This window comes from Zosterops lateralis (genome assembly GCF_965231275.1).
Source record: "Zosterops lateralis genome assembly, chromosome: 16".
Lineage (NCBI taxonomy): Eukaryota > Metazoa > Chordata > Aves > Passeriformes > Zosteropidae > Zosterops > Zosterops lateralis.
Genome location: NC_139776.1, coordinates 7,699,446 through 7,716,757, shown reverse-complemented (window position 1 = coordinate 7,716,757; position 17,312 = coordinate 7,699,446). Strand labels below are relative to the sequence as shown.

Sequence of the window (17,312 nt, the reverse complement as noted above, 5' to 3'; positions counted from 1 at the left end):
TGCTGAGCGGGCCGAGGCCCGGCGGGGCTCCCGGCGACCTCCGCCGTCGCTGCCAGCCGGGCCCGCGCGGCAGAGCCGGGAAGGACACGGACCCTCTGTCGGGCGGTGAGGTGAGGGGCGGGGTAGGGTAAATCTTGAGTGACGCGCGGCTCAGCCAAAGGGAGAGGGCGCTGCCGGGCCCCCGCCCCTCGGCGCTGTCCTGGCCGCTGATTGGCTGGCGTGTCGTCCTCGAGGGCGCCGTGTCGGTCCTCGTGCGCGGCCCCGCCCCCCAGGTACGGCGACCGGTGGGGCCGTGCGGGGACCGGGGGGGGCGATCCGGTGACTGGGGACGGGGGTGGCTCGGGGCTCTGGGGCAGCGGTCCGGTGGTGGAGGGCAGCCCGGTGGCCGGGAGGACCGGCTACCCCTGCGGCGCTCCCTCCTGCCGCTGCCCGGCGTGTCACCGTCCCGGCCCCAGCGGCAGCTCGCCGCTAACTGGGTCTGGAATCGCTCCCGTAAGGACTCAGGGCCGTGAGGCGGCACCTCCGGTGGCGGGCGCTCGCCGGTTTTGAGAGGTTTATTTTCTCCGCCTGCGGGGAGTGAGGGGCCTCGGAGCGGCGGGGCCTGCGGTTCCCGTCACACCGAGCCCCTCTGGGGCTGCCGTGATCCGTGGCCGGCGCTGCCCGCCCGCTGCCGCCGCCGCAGCCGTTGGGTAACGCCGGCGGAGGGGGCGGGCGCGCCGGGCCCTTTAACGGGCGGGGCGAGGCGGGGGCGGTGCTGTCGCGGTCCGGGCCGACCCGAAGCTTCAGCAGAACGAGAACCGCCTCCGCCCCGGCCCGCAGCCGGCCTGCCAGGCGCAGCCCGCACCCGGTGAGATCTGGGGTCTGCTCGGAGCGAGCCTGGGGGTCCCCGGGGCTCGAGACTGGTTTCCGGGGAAGGGGGGGGTGTTGTGGTCGGTTCTCTGTGCGGCTTCAATCTGGTGGCCCTGAGCCTCGGCGTAGAGCTGCGGGGTGATCTCAGTATAATGATAAGCTATCGGTGGTAATGGCGCGGGTGCATCTAAGAGCTGTGGCATTAACCGTTTCGGTGCCTCTCTCCTCCTCTGTGCTAAGGTCAGATGTTTCCATCGGTCTCGAAGAAGAGGAGCGGAGTCAGAACCTGCTAAGCGTTGATCTGCTTGTGCTCCGGACCATGGACTCATTGAGGGCGTCCCAGGTGTGAAAATGTACAGCAGTAACCGGGAGTTAGTGATTGACTTTGTTTCCTACAAGCTCTCACAGAAAGGATACAGCTGGAGTCAGCTGGAGGAGGAAGATGAGAACAGGACTGACTTTGCAGGGGAGGAGGACGAGGTGGACGGCGTCCTCAACGGGAGCCCCTCCTGGCACGCGCCGACCAGCCACATAGTGAACGGAGCCACCGTGCACCAGAGCAGCCTCGAAGTCCACGAGATCCGTCGAGCGGCCGACGTGAGGCAGGCGCTGAGAGAGGCGGGGGATGAGTTTGAGCTGAGGTACCGGCGGGCGTTCAGCGACCTCACTTCCCAGCTCCACATCACTCCCAGCACAGCGTATCAGAGCTTTGAGCAGGTAGTGAACGAACTGTTCCGCGATGGAGTGAACTGGGGCCGCATCGTGGCTTTCTTCTCCTTCGGAGGAGCCTTGTGCGTGGAGAGCGTTGTTAAGGAGATGCGGGTATTGGTGAAACGCATCGTGTCTTGGATGACCACGTACTTGACCGACCACTTAGACCCCTGGATCCAGGAGAATGGCGGATGGGTAAGAGCACCTCTCTGCGGTGGGGGTGGCTGCCCGTGCCCTCCCTCACTCCACGCTGGCAGTGGGGCCGGTCAAACCGGCGCGCAGCTCTCTGCAATGTTTGTGCTAGAGCTTGTCCTACCCCTTGCAGGGAGCATAAAGGGCTGTGTGGTCTTGCCCTCTGTGCTTTTAACACTCTGTCCCAAGAGGGTCAGTCTACCGTGTTGACAGAAACAGTTTGTGCCCAGATATGTTTTTCTCCATCCCTGCTTTCTCTCCTTCTCCCTGGATGTTATGTAAAAGACCTATTTTTCCATGAGCCTTTGGAAATCTAATGTCATCCAAGCTTGTTCTTCAAGCAGAGCCCTGCCTCTGGGGCATATTCCCGGTGTCATTAACAGCAGGGAGTGGAGCTTCCTCCTCTCCAAGGCAGTGCTATGGTGGGCTGGCTGGTGGTTTGCAGAGGTAACAGCTACTTCTTCATTCTGGAAACAGCACTTGCCTTGCTCATGGTGAAGTGAATCCCACAGCAGATCCCGCTGGGTGGGTGGGCTTCTGAGACTGTCTGAGCTGGTGTGGTGGGAGCCAGAGCTGAGGTAGAGGCAACCTCTGTGCTGGGGAGCTGCTGAGCCCGCAGCTGCTTTTCCCTTGGCAGGGAGCAGTGCTCCCAGCTGCCCCAGCAGCAAACCCTGGGAGCTCTCAGTGGTGAGGTATTAACATGAATAAGCATTTCTTCAGGAAGCATTCTTGAAATGCCGGGTCCGGCTGTGCGGTGCAGCCTGGGACTGCCGGCGGGAGGTATATGACCTACAGATGTCTGAGTTTTCATTTGGCTTCTGCATCTTAGTGATTCCCTGCTGCTGTAACCTTTACTGGTTCCCACTGGAAAGAGTTCATGCTGTCAGCATTGGCATCTAAACAGTGGGGAATTGCCTCATTGCTGGGAGCTGAGGCCTCTCAGCCCCCTTCAGCTCACAGTCCATCGGCAGAGCCCAGCATTTTGGGAAGGGGACAGGAGCCTTTAAACCCAGCGTTGTGCTCTGCACCCTCCTGACAGAGAAGAGATTCTTTTGAGCTCTCTGTGCCTGGCCAGCAACGCTGGGGACCCCGGAGAAGAAGGGGAGCTGGTGCGCCCAGGGAGAGGGAGCTGGTTCAGGAAGGGTGAAGGAATTCCAGGAATGTGACCGCCCTGGGGCACTGCCTGGGTGGGGCTGCTCAGGCAAGAAGAGGAGCTTGGTTTCGATTAATAACCCGGGATCTGCTGGCCATTTCATCTGGCTGTATGTGGCCCATTAGCTCTCTCATCCTGCAGATAACCCTGGCCAAATGCAGAGTTCTTTCCCCCTTCCTCTGCTTTTGGCTTTTAGAACCACAGATTAGTCTTGGAATTAAGTGATCAAACTGAGGTTTCCAAGCTAGTGTGGCTGTTGCTGTTAGTGACGGATTGGGCTGTATCCTGGAGACCTAGGCGATAATGCAATCTGATTTTTTGTAAATGAACTCTCTGGGGGATTTAGATTAAATCACTGGTGGAAAATCACTGGTCCCTGCATGAGGGGAATGAAACACCTCCTCCCTCTGTTCCCCACCCCCAACCATCACGATTCAGACTCTTCAATTTTTTTGTGTCTGTCTCTAAATTAATTGTTTGGAACAAATATTTGTTCAACAGATTGCGGAAGGGTCAGGACTCCTCTCTATCTGACCCGCCCACCGGCTCTCGCTTTGAAAAGCGCCGGTTCTCACTCAGGGACCGCCTTGCTCTCTTGTTCTAACCTTGAACCGGCTTTTAACTTCCCTGCCCAGGTTGTGCCGCTGCCTGGGCTGTGCTGGGAGCTGAATGGAAGCCAGGCAGGGTGGTGAAGGACAGAGTGTGGGGAGTCCACATCACCAGCCACCAAAATACCAGCGCTGGGTAGTGTTGGTGCTGCCAGCCTGTTGCAAACCCTGAGTAGTCATTTGACATCTTGGCTGTAGCTTTCTTCCACTCTCAGCTTTCATCGTGTCCCTTCCTGGAGGCAGCCATGCCACTCCACACCAAGGGACAGAGGCCATAAGAGCTCCTGAGGCCTGACGTGTGGGGCGTGCATGGGGATGCTTTGCTTTCCTTTGCTCTCGCGCGATTCCAGCTGCAGGGAGAAAGCTGCTGGCTTTCTGCCAGCTCTCCCTGCAAGAGGAGTGCCACCCTGCCCTGGCTGTGATGGAGCCTGTCCCTCTCCTGCCGCCCTATTTGCACAGGGAGTCTGTTTGGTGCATTGGAGCTGTTATAGCCTGTCCCATTCAAACAAAGCACTCCCGAGAGGTGCAGCAGGCAGGTCCTGGTGAGAGAGATGCAAGTTCTGGCAGGCCTGCTTGGCAGGGCCCAGGTGGTTTGTGTTTTGGAGCACTGCAGCACTTCTCTTCCTGGAAAGCCCCTCTGAAAGAGGGAAGGAGCATGGCTCCATAAAAGTGCTGCACAGCTCAGTTGTGTAGGAAGCTCTGTTTCATTCTCCACCAGTGGAACAAAGGCAGCATAAGAGGGTGACGGGGTGCAGGTGCCTTTGGAGGCTGCTGTGTGCTGGGCTGTAGCAGTTCTCTTGAGAAATCGAGTTTTGAGGCAAGGGGAAATAGTAAATCTTGCTTCATAACGTTAACATAGGAGTGTTTTGTCACATTTACTGGCTCTGCCTTGGTTTGCCCTCCGCTCTGCAATCTGGCACTGGGAAAACAAACAAACAAGAACAACCCAAGGGGAACATTTAATAACCAGCCAGAAGAGAGCTGCTGCCTTGGCAAGCCATCACATCCAAAAAAGAGGCTTTCCTGGGGCAGTTGCTTTGACCAGGACCAGGTCCCACTAGCTGTGAAGTTGAAATGGTGATGGCAGTGGGGATTGGGAGTCGTGGAGGGAGAAATCTGGTGAGTGGGAAGGAAGGAGAGGGAAGCGCAGGGTAAACGGGAGAGAGCCTGGCAGGCAGAGATGTACTGACCGTGCTTAATCTGTTTGAGAAAGGAAAGTGAGCAGTGGTTCCTGCCTGGCTGTGACCCTCCAGTGCATGACAGCTTTTCCTTCAAGGCTAAATCCACATTCAGAGTGGGATTTTAAGGAGGGTTTTCTGGATGAGCTTGGAGTTGGATCTGTGGATATAGTATCAAGAGGTTTATGGGGCATATGGTGGGGACCAACATGAAGGAGCTGTGTCAGGTTAGAACTGAAAGCAAATAGGATCTTTAGCACCAGTATGTGATACATGAATCCCAACAAACTGTACTAGGCTGATGGAGAATGAACTGCTTCTGGGTCAGTGCTTCCTGGGTTCTCAGTTGACCCTGACCACACAGGACTTGCTGTGCTGGGACATGTGTTGTGTCACCCTGCAGTGGACTAGAAGCTTATGATTCTCTTTGGGGAAAACCCTTTGAAGATGTCAATATAGCAAGCTCATTTTTATCTTTTAAATTTTTTTTTCTGAATAGTAGGAAATGACTCAGCCTGTGTCATATGACAGCACACAGCTGGGATTTCGTCCTGTGCTCTGGCTCCAGGCTCCTCAGTGGTTTCAGGTTGAGAGTTAGACTTTGATTCTCAGCTCTTTGGAAATGCTTTTTGGCCTTGTGCCTTGTGTCCCAGGTAATCATGCACAAGCTGTCCCTGCCGCTACCACATTTCCTGGGAGTGTGGTTTGCCAGAGTTCTGCCCTTCTGAGTGTTACAGGTTGGGTTTTGGGGATGCCCCAGCATTTCTAATCCTGTTTGAGATGACAGCCATCCATTCCACGTGGTGGTCAACGTGCAGCAGAAGTGACTCAGTGGAAATGACTGAGCATAGCTAAGGCCAGGCTTTATGGTCTTGACAATGAATCCTATGGCTTCATCTCAGGCTGAGTGAATTGGGGTTGTTCATCCTGGAGAAGAGAGAGCTCCCTGCCAGTGCCTGAAGAGGCTCCAGCTGAGCTGGAGGGGGACTTTGGACGAGGGCATGGAGTGACAGGACAAGGGGGAATTCCTCTTCACTGACAGAGGGTAAAGTAGATTGGATATATTAGGGAATTCTCTGCCCTGTGAGGTCTATGAGACACTGGCACAGGTTGCCCAGAGAAGCTGTGGCTCTCCCATCCCTGGAGGTGTTCATGGTCAGGTTGGAAGGAGCTCTGAGCAACCTGGTCTGTGGTGCTCAGCTGTACTGTGGCTTTGCACTTTGTCCTCGGTAATTATTTTACAGCCTTGATCCCTTGCAGCTGAGACGATGGCCCCGCTGTCATCACCTGCATGGGGTGAAAAAAATACTGTCCTCCTGCCAGTGGGGTTCCCCATGTCCCTTCTCAGTTCTAAGTATTCCTCCCTGGTTGTGGGAGCTGCCAGCAGTGTCCTGGCTGAGGCTGTCCTGCCTGGAGCAACCAGCCCAGGTAGCTGTATCCTCACTGACTGCTGGAGATCTGGGCTCAGTGTGCAGATCCCTGGCAGCTCCTCACCCAGCCTTCGACCTGGGAGGCTTTTCTGCAGTGCTCTCCAGGAAATGCCATTGGAATGACTTCCACTGCAGCTTCCTGCCCGGCCCACAGCAGCATTCCTGCCGCTAGACCAAGAGCAATGCAGAGGCTGATTTCAGAGCTTTACTCTTTACCCCCTTTACTTGTTCTCCTTCTTTGGGGCCCTGCCTGTTTTCCTTGCTGCCTCTCGGTGTGTGGTGCAGTTTGATTACGTTCCTTAGATCTGTGATTACAGCAGGCGCCTGGAAAGCCAAACTCCTGCCCTTGGCTGGCTGTGGCTCAGAGCAGCCCACTTAACCCCGGGGTCTTTGAGCGAAAGGGATAGCGTTTCCTTTGCTCCCAGGGGAGCCACTGGCAACTCTGATTCGTAAAGCACTCTGAGGCTCTTTAATCCGAAGAGCTGAGTGTCATTTAAAAAAAGACCTGTGAAATAATTAACAAACTGTTTCTTGCTGCTCTGTGTTCACAGCTGCTCTCAGTAATGTCATTCCGCCTGCTCATCCTGTTCCTCTCTGATGCTGGAGCCGGGTCCCTGGAGCGCTGCCCGGGGTCTCTCCCTGCCTCAGCAGCAGTGGGGTGTCCCAGCACAGCAGAAGGGGTGGGTGGGAGCTCTCTTTTCCCCAGTGGAAGCTGCAGCTTATACTGTGTGTGTCTGGGTGCTGTGCCTGATTTCCGTGGAGCTCCGGTATGGTTTGTATACATGGTTTCCCCCTGGGAGCAGCAACACGCCTGCAGCACACACTGAATGCAGCTGAATGGTGGTGTGGTGCTCTGAGCTGAAGCTGAGAAGGTTTGGTTTCCTTTGGTTTTTACCAAGCAGCTGGCGGCTGTAAGCACAGTCCCATCTTGACATTACAAGGAGTATTTCTCTAGCAGCTCTTTCCCCACTAGCTGTAAAGCCGGAGTATTCCCAGGAGGAGCTGGGGGAAGGGAAGGGATGGATATCAGTTGTAGAAGTGTTGCAGACCTGCTGAACCAAGGGGTGAGGGATTAATGGTGGCTTCTGCTGTGGGAGCAGAAGGGGGCTGGGGGCAGCTGCTCTGTCCCCTCTGGGGTCCCCAGAGCAGCCGGGATGTTGACCTACCTGCTGATTCAGAGCGAAGGTATTCACTGGGGGTAGCTCTGCCTTGTGGTGGCAGGAGAACAGCCACTCTCCTCCACCCTCCACTCTCCTGCTCCACCCTCCCGCAAGGGAGGGATGTTGCCCTTAAACACTATTGTTCTGAGCCACTAAAGATTAATGCACAGAGAGGAGGGCATCAAAGGGAAGCAGAGTCCCTCAGTGCCAGAGCACCTCCTTGCTTTACTGCCCTGACCTTGAACAGGGAAACTTCCTCCTCCCTGCTCCTCAACTGGAAGGATGTGCAGAGGGTTTCTTGGTGCAAGATCTCTCTGAAGTCCTGCTCCTAATCATCCTTGAGATGCCAAGAGCTCAAGTTAGGGCACATGCATTCCAGGGGCGTGGGGGAGCTTCTCTCGCAGTGCACCCATGGAGGGAGGCCGTGGGGCAGGCTCAGGGCACGGGCTGGCACCCATCATGGTCAGGTGGGGAGAAGGGTTACTCTACCGCAGCAGAACAGCCCAGCGGAACGAGGGTGCCAAGGGCTGCTGGGAGGCAGAGCCGTTAGCAGATGGCTCCAGCTGGGCTCACCGGAGAGCAGGTGTGGGTTTCGGGAGCAGCCTTTTAAGAGAGATATCAGTTTTGAACCCGGGAGGCTCAAGGGGCTGAGCCGTAGCTGCCACAACTCACATGCTGGGGAGCTGTGACCTAGTTGTGCTCGGTAGAAATGCTCGGTTTATTTTTTATTTTTAGGTATTTTGCTTATTTTATCCTCATGTTTAATTTAGTTAGCAAAAAAAGAATCAGAGGGCTGAGCAGTGCTGGGAAGGACTGCCTGCAGGCGGGAACGCCCGCTGCAGCTCGGTGCAGCCCGCATCTCTCCAGCCGCCCGTGTCTTCCCTCGGACACGTGCTCACGTGTACCAGCCCAGTGCTGTCTCTCAGGATCTCTTTAATGGGAAACCCAGTGCACTCAGCGCTGCTGCCTGCCTCCGGGGTGGAGAGGGAGGGAGGGAGGGAGGGAGGAGCGGGATTGGGAGCGTTAACCAGAGAGGCTCCCGTGGCCACAGGGACTGTTTGAATGTTGTGTTGTAACTGGTCTGCCTTCCCTCCGCTGCTGGGAGCAGGAAGCTGGGGGAGCTTGGTGTTTCAGGGGGCTTTGGGCTGGTTACTTTTTCGACTGCTGCTTGCCTCTGCACTGGCACAGCATGCCCAGGGAAGGGTAATGGGCTGTATCTGCAAAGAGGGAAGTTTCAGGGGGTTGTGCTATTCCCTTGGGGAGAGCTGTTTGAATTTATTGCATTATCCTCCTTCCTGCTCAAGCTTGTGTTTCAGCTGTGTCTGCAGACGTAGCTGCTGATTTAAGTAGATCCAATTAGTAGCTAGCTCCTGGCATCAGTATCCTGCTTGGGGAGATGAGCCCTGGAGATGAGGAGCCTCCAGTGGGAGCAGGGCTGGGCTCAGCCTTTCAGCCCCCGTTCCTGATCTAGGAGGGACCCAGAGTTCCCTGGCTCACAGCCCTGCACCTGAGCTCAGAGGGAAACAGAGGCAGGTGTCCTGCTCCGTGCTCTGCCTGGCCAAGAACAAAGAGCAGGCAGGTTCTCCCTACCTGGTTCCTACTGCTGCCAGACAGGTGCTCTTAAGAATGGAATCAAATACTCCAAAACATGACAAGCTGGCAGCAGGCTGGGCTTGGAGCAGAAGCTGGAGCTGCTCATGCTGGGACTGTGCAAGGGGCCTATGGTCAGAGCTGTGCAGTGGCCTGGCTCTTGGGGTAGGACTCGAAAGGGAGCTCTCTCAGGCTGCTTCCTGAAGGAGCATGGAAGGGGTTTCTTTGGAGGATGAAGGGCTCTTTGTGAAGCTGAGAAGAGTTCTAGGCTGGCATGGAGCTCATTTGGTTTGAATGCAGCTCGTGCTATGATCAGGTGGAGCAGGACAGCTGTCTGCATTGCTTCTCTGAACAGCACCAGTCCCATCTGCCCATCTCCCTGGTTTGTGCCACCACTGAGGCTGAGGAAGGCTGGGGACACTACCAGTGTTGTGCAGGGAGCACGTCTGGTGGCAGTACGTGGCGTTACTCTCTGTGTGTGACTCGTGGTGAGCTGGCTCAGGGTTTGGGCTGGGTGTGTGTGTGTGGCCCTGAGTAGTGCCTGGGTGACATATGACTTACATATGGAGAAAATGAGGTGTTGCTACCTGTAAATCAGCCATCATGGAGTGTTGCAAGTGCCTCCAATCCTATACTTGTGCGGCTCACCAGTGTATTAAACTTGCTGGAGAGCTAATGTCTTTTAATAGAGCAACTGACCTCATTTAGAAGCTTCCAGTGCACCAGCCAGTGATTATTTCATGCAGCAACATGCATGGAGGAGCCCAGGGCAGAGCACAAAGTCTCCTTCTCATGCTGCACTGCTCTTTCTCGTGTTTGCTGCATCAGCTGCCTACTGTGTTTCCTGCCCTCAAGTCAGCAAGGATTTTGCTAAAAGGGACTTTGTGGTTTGAATAATTTGAGATTTCATGGAGCTAACAGGAAGTGAAAACAGAATGAGCACATCTTCCTCCTCTTCCTGCACCTCCACCCTTTCCCCTTTTTCATTCAAGAGGCATGTAAGAATTAGAGCAGCCTCGTGAGGTTCCAGGGCTGAAGTGGGAAGTGCTAACACAGCTTGGCTGTCGCTCCTCCAAGATGCTGGTGGATGAGTGGCTGAGGCAGGAGAACCAGGCAGTTCTTGCCCAGGATCCATCCACTCTGGGGACCATCCCTGCACCCAGCCTGGCTCCCTTGAGCCCTGGTAACACCAGCATTCCCTATGGGGTGGATTTGATGAGGCTCACAGTGAGGGTGAGGACCAGAAAGAGCTGTCAGCATCGCCCACTCATCCCCTGGCAGGAGGGAACGTGGCTCAGCAGCCGGGCACACGTGAGCATGGCACATCTCCCCGGCACAGGTTTCCCCACGGTTACACAAGGGCACGATTGCACAGGAGCTCTGACGTCCAGGAAGAGCAATGACAAGGTGAAAATTGAGCTCTGTTCCCCGGGTGCCGGTGGCCCTGCTGAGGTGCCGTGCGGCACAGCGAGCTGGCCACGGCCCTGTGCTCTGCAGCCCCGCGGGCAGCAGATAACCGGGACATGAAAGCAGGAGCCTTCCCTGCCCCCCGAGCGCGCCCCTCGCACAAAGGCTGCTCTGCTGCGGGGCTCAGACACCATCTGTCCGGTGGGGAGAAGCATCAGAGAGACCGTCTTTCCTCGGACTATTCCACTTAATGCCCTTTGGAAAACAATCCCATTCCCAGCAGGTGCTAATCTCTTGAGTGGATCCGGCTCAGCCAATGTGTTCTTCGCTGTGCCTTTGTAGCAGAGCCGTGTCTCCTGCCATCCTGGCCTGCCCTGCCCAGCGGGCCCGGTGCCGGCCAGGGCTGCTGCACCTTCGGGAGCCCTCAGCCTGGTTAGCTCTGGGAGGAACACTGATGAAAGATGGATGCAAGTGGATTAGTCATTCACATCGTCTCCGGCTTTAATACACATGAATGTTTCAGCAGATTTCTGGAACGGAGAGTGCAATTCCCTGCTCTCCATCTCGTGCTGTGCACAGCAGTCTCCCGGGGCAGGGACGGGGGTTACAGCTGTCACCGTAGCCTCTTTCATGTATTTGGAAAACGCTGAAATTGTGCTGAATGGTGTGGGGTTATTGCAGGTTCCCTGGAGCCGGTGATGAAACCAGTTTGACAGAAGGCTGCCGTGGCAAGGATTAGGGCTGGAATGTGCTAGTGAGGGTTTGTTTCTGGTTAGAAAAGAGCTGGCTCTGGCCTGGGCTAGGCTGGAGCCCCGCAGGTCTGTTGGGCTTTGGCCCAAGGGACAGCCTCCCTGCCGGTCCCCCTACACTGCAGCCCCACAGCAAAGCCTGAGTGAGAAGAGAAAGAAGAGGGGATATTCTTATTTAATTGACTCTTTTGAATTTATGGCTGCCTCCTTCCCAGTCGAAGGTTTCAATGACTGCCCTGAGATTTGGGCAGGGACAGCACCCCAGGGTCCACAACACCCCAGCACCAGCTCCAAGGGCAGGAAAGGCAGGAGAGGCGGTGGGTGGGTGGCATTCCCTGCCATTGTCATGGAGATCAGCAGCTGCTTCCCTGGAGGTCACCATTTGCATAACAGTTAGAGCTGAGTCTCTGGAGTATTTGCACCTGCAGCTGCTGTCCCCAGAGCCCCTTCCTCTCTCTGTGTCCCAGAGCCCCTTCCCCACCCCATTGTGAGCCTGCCTGGGGTTCCTGGTGGGGACCAGTGGGGTGAAGCTGCAGATTTTCTCTGCCCATGGAAGGGGGATTGGAACTAGATGATTTTTAAGATCCCCTCTAACCATTCTAAGATCTGTGTTTCTATGGAGATGGTCAGACCCGCCTTGGATGGCAGGTTCCCTTGCCATGCTCCTGAGTCAGGTGCTCCCCTTGACCTCCACTGCCCAGCACTGCGGGCAGTTCTGTGACCTCTGCGGTCACACTGTCCCTGCTGCCCGCCTTTCAGGGCTGAGAGTGGTGGGGGCCACACATGGATACAGCATCAGGGGGAGCAGGGCAGAGGGAGAACCTCTAGGATGTCTCTTCCATTCATATCGCAAAGGGACCCACAGAGCTGTGTTTACAGGATTCCCAATGCCTTTGGGAAGACTTATGTTTTCTTTTATTCTTAAAGCTCTCAGCTGCCTTTCCCCCCCTGTGTTTCACCTCCAGGTTCACATATGCCAGCCCCATGTGGTGAGCTGGCAGCCCAAAGGGGCTCTGGGAGCAGGTTGCTGTCGATGCAGGGCTTTGTTGTGATCTGTGCTGAGCTGCTGCCTTTCTTTTTTCCCTCCTTGTCTTGCTGCTCAGCACAGAACTGTTCCCAGCATCTCATTAACAAATGTCTGGTCATCCAGATGACTCTGCTCCCGGCCGGTGGTTGCTGTTAGACCTCTGAGCAGGAACACAGCTGTACTTACGGTGAAGGTAAAACAGAAACAGCCTTGTTTTCAAGGGAAACATTGCCTCGTGATGAGAATGCCTGGGTTGGGAGTCAGATGCTGTGGCTCATGCTGCTGGCTCGCACACAGCTCTGGGAAAGGCACTTAACCTCCCCATGGCTCTGTCGATCCATTTGGGAACAGCGCTGACTTTTCTCAAGGGAGGCTGTGGGGAACTAGCTCATTTTTGATAAAGCACTTCAGGATCCTTGGGTTGGAAAGGCTGTTGTGCATGCTGAGCTGGGGGCTGGGGGTGTCTGTCTCCCTGGGCTGGCTGGATATTGGAGTCGTGGGGAAGCTCCAAAACTCCTGCTGGAGCCCAAGTCTCCATGTCAAAGTTTGACTGAGTTCACCTGAATACTCTTAGTAGAGCCTGGCTCTTCTCTGCTGGTTTTCAGAGCTTTGTCCTGGTATCTCAGTGACCTCCATACCCCTCACCCCCTTGTGCAGGGCAAGCTTTGAGCCCCAAACTACCAGAGCCCTCCCCTCTCTGCTTTCCTGCCTCACCAGAGGCCAGATGGGAGTTTATTGCCCACATCTGCTTCCTTCACCTGCCCTCATGGCTCAGTGCCACTGAATCCTCTTTCCCCAAGTGCTGGGGCTTATCTTGAAAGAGGAACCTGCTCTGCTCAGCCTGAATGGGATCCAGCAACTGTTCCCTCTCGTGTGTGGGCAGCACTGGTGAATGAAACCAACAAACCAAAGGAGGGACTCAGACTTGGGGTGTTCCCCTTCCCAGGCCAGGATGTGAGTAGTGTCTCAGCCAGAAGTCATACTTCTTTAGTCTGCTCTCCCACCTCAGACAGAGCACTTTAGGTCAGACCTGCTCCACTTGCCTTTTTGCCACAGGGTTATGTGTGGGCACTGGGCAGTGTTTAAATGGTTACTGCACCCCCCACAGTGCTGGGCTCCAGTTTGGGGCTCTGTGAGTGTCGAGAGAACTTTTGGCACTGCAGAACCTCCCTGCCCCAGCTCTGGGGGGTGGTGGAGCCTGATTCTCCAGATTCTCTGCCTCCTGCAAGCAGCATGTGCAGCAGGAAGGAAGCACCCCCTGCCCCAGCTCCTCCAGCAAGTGGTGTTTTAGCCTCCTACAAGAAAATGTGGATTCCTTCCCCAGCTCTGGGGAGGAGAGGCAAAGGCAGGGGATTGCCTCTTGCATAGGAATAAGATCTGTGCTTCCTCATTGCCTGCTCCAGAGCATCCTCCTCTCGGCGGTGTCAGTCACCCGGGGTGGGGAAGGGGATGTGACGGGCGTTCTGATGGAACAGCCTGTTCTCTCAGATGGAACAGGCCCACGGATTGAGACACTGACGTGCTGTTGCTACCACAGTCCTTGTGATCAACTCAGGAATTCCAAATATTTCCTCACAGATAAAGGTGACTGGGGGAGGCCAGAAATATCTGGACGTGTCCGGGCAAGCCTGAGATCCAAACACCAGGACAGAGAGGTCGGGATCAATCCTTGGAGTGCTGGGCTTCAGGTGCAGAGCGGCTGAGGCCCAGGATGGTGTGGGAACAGAGCAAGCTGCTTTTCCCTAACCTTCAACCCGCCCCCAGCATGGGCAGGGAGGACGCTCCTGCCTGTTTTCCCACTCCCTTTGGCCTGGGATCTGGTTCCCAGGGGACACATCTGGGATCAAAGTTGTGCAGAGACTGAGCTATCACAGCTCCTAGGGGTGGTTTCCTCAGGGAAGGGCAAGGAACTCTCCTTGGGTCCCCTACAGCCCCCAGCTGTGGCTCCAGCAGCTGCTGCTCCCTTCCCAAGGGAAGGAGAGGGACTCACGTCCCCTCCCTGCCTGTGCCGGGCTCTGGCTGTGCTCTCTGCCTGTAGCACCCGATAGCTCTGCATTCACTGTGCGCCATTTATCTCTCCCTCAGCAAACACTTCCTTTTCTTGGAAGCAAGGGCTTCTTGGAACTGCCTTTCCCCAAGCTCGGCAGCACATGCCATGGAAAAAGCAGCATGGAGAACCGGCTGCCAGCCCTTCTTGGCTCCCTGCCCTGCCGAGGGGGGCCTCTCCTGGTGCCTGCCCCACGGAGAGGCTGGGTAGATGTGTGGCCCTGTTCACCACTGCAGCCTTCCTGGCCACAGTGGGGACGTCCCTGCTGTGGGTCAGGAGGAGCCTGTGGAGATGTGTGGGACTCTCAGTGGGGCAGTTCCTACTGAATCCCTGAGGAAATCAGATTTTCTGGGGAATACATCACAAGGATGCAGCCGCCTTCCTCCACCTGAGCATTCTGCAGCCTCAGGTTGTTCCTCCCAGCCTCAGAGCAAGTGGCTGGGATGTGTGTCCAAGGGAAGGACCATCCCTGAAGTGGGGGCTCCTACACAGAGAGATCAAAACATATGCTGAATTGGAAGAGGCCCACAAGGATCATCAAGTCCAACTCCTGGCCCTGCACAGGACAGCCCAGCAATCCCACCATGTGCCTGAGAGTGTGGTCCAAACACTCCTTGAACTCTGGTTCAGGCTTGACCACTGCCCTGGGGAGCCAGTTTCAGTGCCCAACCAGCCTCCTGGTGAAGAACCTTTTTCTAACATCCAACATAAATCTCCCCAGACACAAATGTTGTAGGGGTGGGGTTTTTTGAACCTTCTGCCCCAGTTCCCTGTGCCCTCCATCCCTCCAGCCTGCTCTCAGTTTGCTGCCACTGCCATGGCCTGCCACAGCTCCGTGCTCATCACCACCTATCAGCAGAGGGATTTCCTGTGCCAGAATTTAAAATATCTCCTTGGGTTTGGGCTCTACTCCTGTCCCCCTCCTGCAGCACATCACTCAGTGTTGCCTGGGTGAGTGGACTGGCAGCAGGCAGCAGCCCTCTCCTTTCTCCCTGGACAGCACCTGCCTGTGAGCTCCATCCTGCTCATTCCTGCAGGGCCAGGACACAGTACAGCACCTCCACAGATCCCGTGCCAGCTGGCAGGCATGGTGGGAAGTGAGCTGCCTTCTGCCACTCTGTGTAGGTGGTGGAAGTCACGGGGATGACTGTCATATCCCCGAAGAGGACTCTAAGTGAGGTGGCAGCAGTGACATGCCCCAGCGTGAGTTAGCAAAGTCCCTGTGTCCCAACACTGCCCTTGGGTCTGTGACTACCTCCTCACGGTCATGGGGTGTCATAGGCAGCTGTGGGAGGTGTCTGGTGGGGATGGAGAAGAGCTTTGGTGGCAGAGCTGGGTGCTGAGGTGCACAGCTTATCAAGGACTGGATCCCCTGTGGTGGGGAGCCCTGTGGCCATGGAGAGGGACACAGCCCAGCTCTCTGGGAGTAAGCATGCTGGCCTGCTGCACACCCTGCTTTGAAAAACTGTGTGTGAACTTGGTCATAGGTATGTGGCAAGGTGAGGAGATACTCCACAAGCTGTGACCATCCTGGGGCTGTTTGGTGGGAGCTGGGAGACTTGGCACCATGTTCCATGGAAGAGAGGCACCTGGATGCCAGCCATGACCTGGGCACCAAAATCCTGTAGTCCTGAGGCTGCAGGCTGTGGGCAGGTGTGGGAGGCAGAGTGCTGGCAGGCCAGGCAGGCAGGAATGCTCCCCCTGCCTGCAGAGAGGCCGTGGTGAGGCGTGACAGCGTCAGCCGGGCTTATCTCTGCTTTCCCAGAGCAGCGAGTTACTGGAACTGCATTCACTTATCAGGGAACAGGGGATCTTACTGGGAAGATGGGCTCAAGGTGCGACAGCATCAAGCCCCTGCTGACGCTGAGCTGCTGGCAATCCCTGAGCCTGGAGCTCAAAGCTTCCCCTCCGTCCAGCCCTGCACCTCCTGCTCAGCCCTGATAAACCTGAGAGATCCTGGGTCACGTGTTTACCCTGCTGCCTGCCCAGGGACCCCTCCTGCCCTGCTGTGTGCAGCTCAGGGACCCCAACAGCTCTCCCTATGATGGGCTGAGATCTTCCCAGCTCCTGCTGCTGCTGGAGATGAAGGGCTGGAGGCAGCCGGCTTGGACGAGCCGGGCCGGAGTGACTGCATTCCTGGCCAAGCCTCGTGCTTGGCCTGCTCTCCTGAAGCCGTGGGAAGGCAGTAGCTTGGCGACCCAATGTCTGCCTTTGCCACAGGGATTCATGAAATCCAGCTTGTGTTGTGGAGTAACCTGTGAGGGCCAGGATGTGGGAATGGAAGGTGGGATGCTCCACTGTGGACACAAAATCGCTGAGGGGATGCACAGTGTGGAATCCCGTAGCCATGGGCACCAGCTCTGCTGCTGCTTCTGCAGGCCTTAGCCAGGGAATGGAGCCCAGTGGGTTCTCACTGCAATGATTTCTATCACACTTGGATGCTAATTTTAGAGAGCCAAGAGCACGTGATGCATCCCCTGCCCTGCCCGCGTGGTGTTCTCCTCACAAATCCTTTCTGGCATCCTCTTCTCTCATGACTGTGCTTCTCCCCTTGCCCTGTGTGCATGATTCAGAGCGAGGAAGCACAAGGCATCTGTCATCAGCCCGGTCCCCACCACCGCTTTCCTGCCAGCCCTTCCCTCTGCGCTCCACTCACACCCCTGTGCTCACCACCCTCCTCTTTCCCCAGGAGCGCTTTGTGGACCTCTATGGGAACGATGCTGCTGCCGAGGTGAGAAAAGGCCAGGAGACCTTCAACAAATGGCTCCTGACCGGGGCGACGGTGGCCGGAGTGCTTCTGCTGGGATCCCTGCTGAGCCGCAAGTGAGGCGCCACCGAGCCCCCCGCAGCCAGGACGGCCGCGCCTTCACCGCCACATCCACTACACTCCGCTCCCGAGCACCACCACCGGCACAGGGGGCAGCCCCTCCATCCCGGCCGAGCACCCTGCTCCGGGGAGTTTTCTCCCTCGTGCCACCAGCTCCTTCTATTGTAGCCCGTCTTATTTACTGTTCCGTTGTGTTTTAAAGGCGCTGAGGCCAATGCAGCACTTCGGCCGCCGGCTCCCAGCGCTGGGAGATCCAGGCAGCTGGGGGGGGCACAGGCTAGAAGGTGTCCCAGCCCTGCAGGGTTCTCCAGATAATTTGGAAGAGAATAAACAGACTTATTTTTGCATGTGTGAGTGCGTGCGTGTGTGTAGATGTGTCACTAA

At 56.4% G+C, this 17,312-nt stretch overlaps 1 protein-coding gene across 4 annotated transcripts; it reads left to right on the top strand.

Moving 5' to 3' along the window:
• Position 1: 1 nt before the first annotated feature.
• On the top strand, positions 2 to 17,279 carry BCL2L1 (BCL2 like 1). Of its 4 annotated transcripts, none has more exons than XM_083873491.1 (3): positions 2 to 110; positions 1,090 to 1,755; positions 16,791 to 17,279. In XM_083873491.1, the coding sequence occupies exons 2-3, from the start codon at positions 1,201 to 1,203 to the stop codon at positions 16,926 to 16,928; spliced, it is 693 nt and encodes a 230-aa protein (XP_083729617.1). In that variant the 5' UTR covers positions 2 to 110; positions 1,090 to 1,200; the 3' UTR covers positions 16,929 to 17,279. The 4 variants fall into 4 exon arrangements, with proteins under 4 accessions (XP_083729617.1, XP_083729618.1, XP_083729616.1 ...); XM_083873492.1 differs by lacking the exon at positions 2 to 110 and adding an exon at positions 355 to 492; XM_083873490.1 differs by lacking the exon at positions 2 to 110 and adding an exon at positions 534 to 847 and having other exon boundaries at positions 1,095 to 1,755.
• The last annotated feature ends 33 nt before the right edge of the window (positions 17,280 to 17,312 follow it).

What these genes read in the sequence shown, in the direction of transcription:
- BCL2L1 (XM_083873491.1), top strand. Translation starts at nt 1,201, where the DNA reads ATGTACAGCAGTAACCGGGAGTTAGTGATTGACTTTGTTTCCTACAAG. An exon ending in TCCAGGAGAATGGCGGATGG is followed by an intron (nt 1,756 to 16,790) that starts GTAAGAGCACCT and finishes CTCTTTCCCCAG; the next exon opens with GAGCGCTTTGTGGACCTCTA.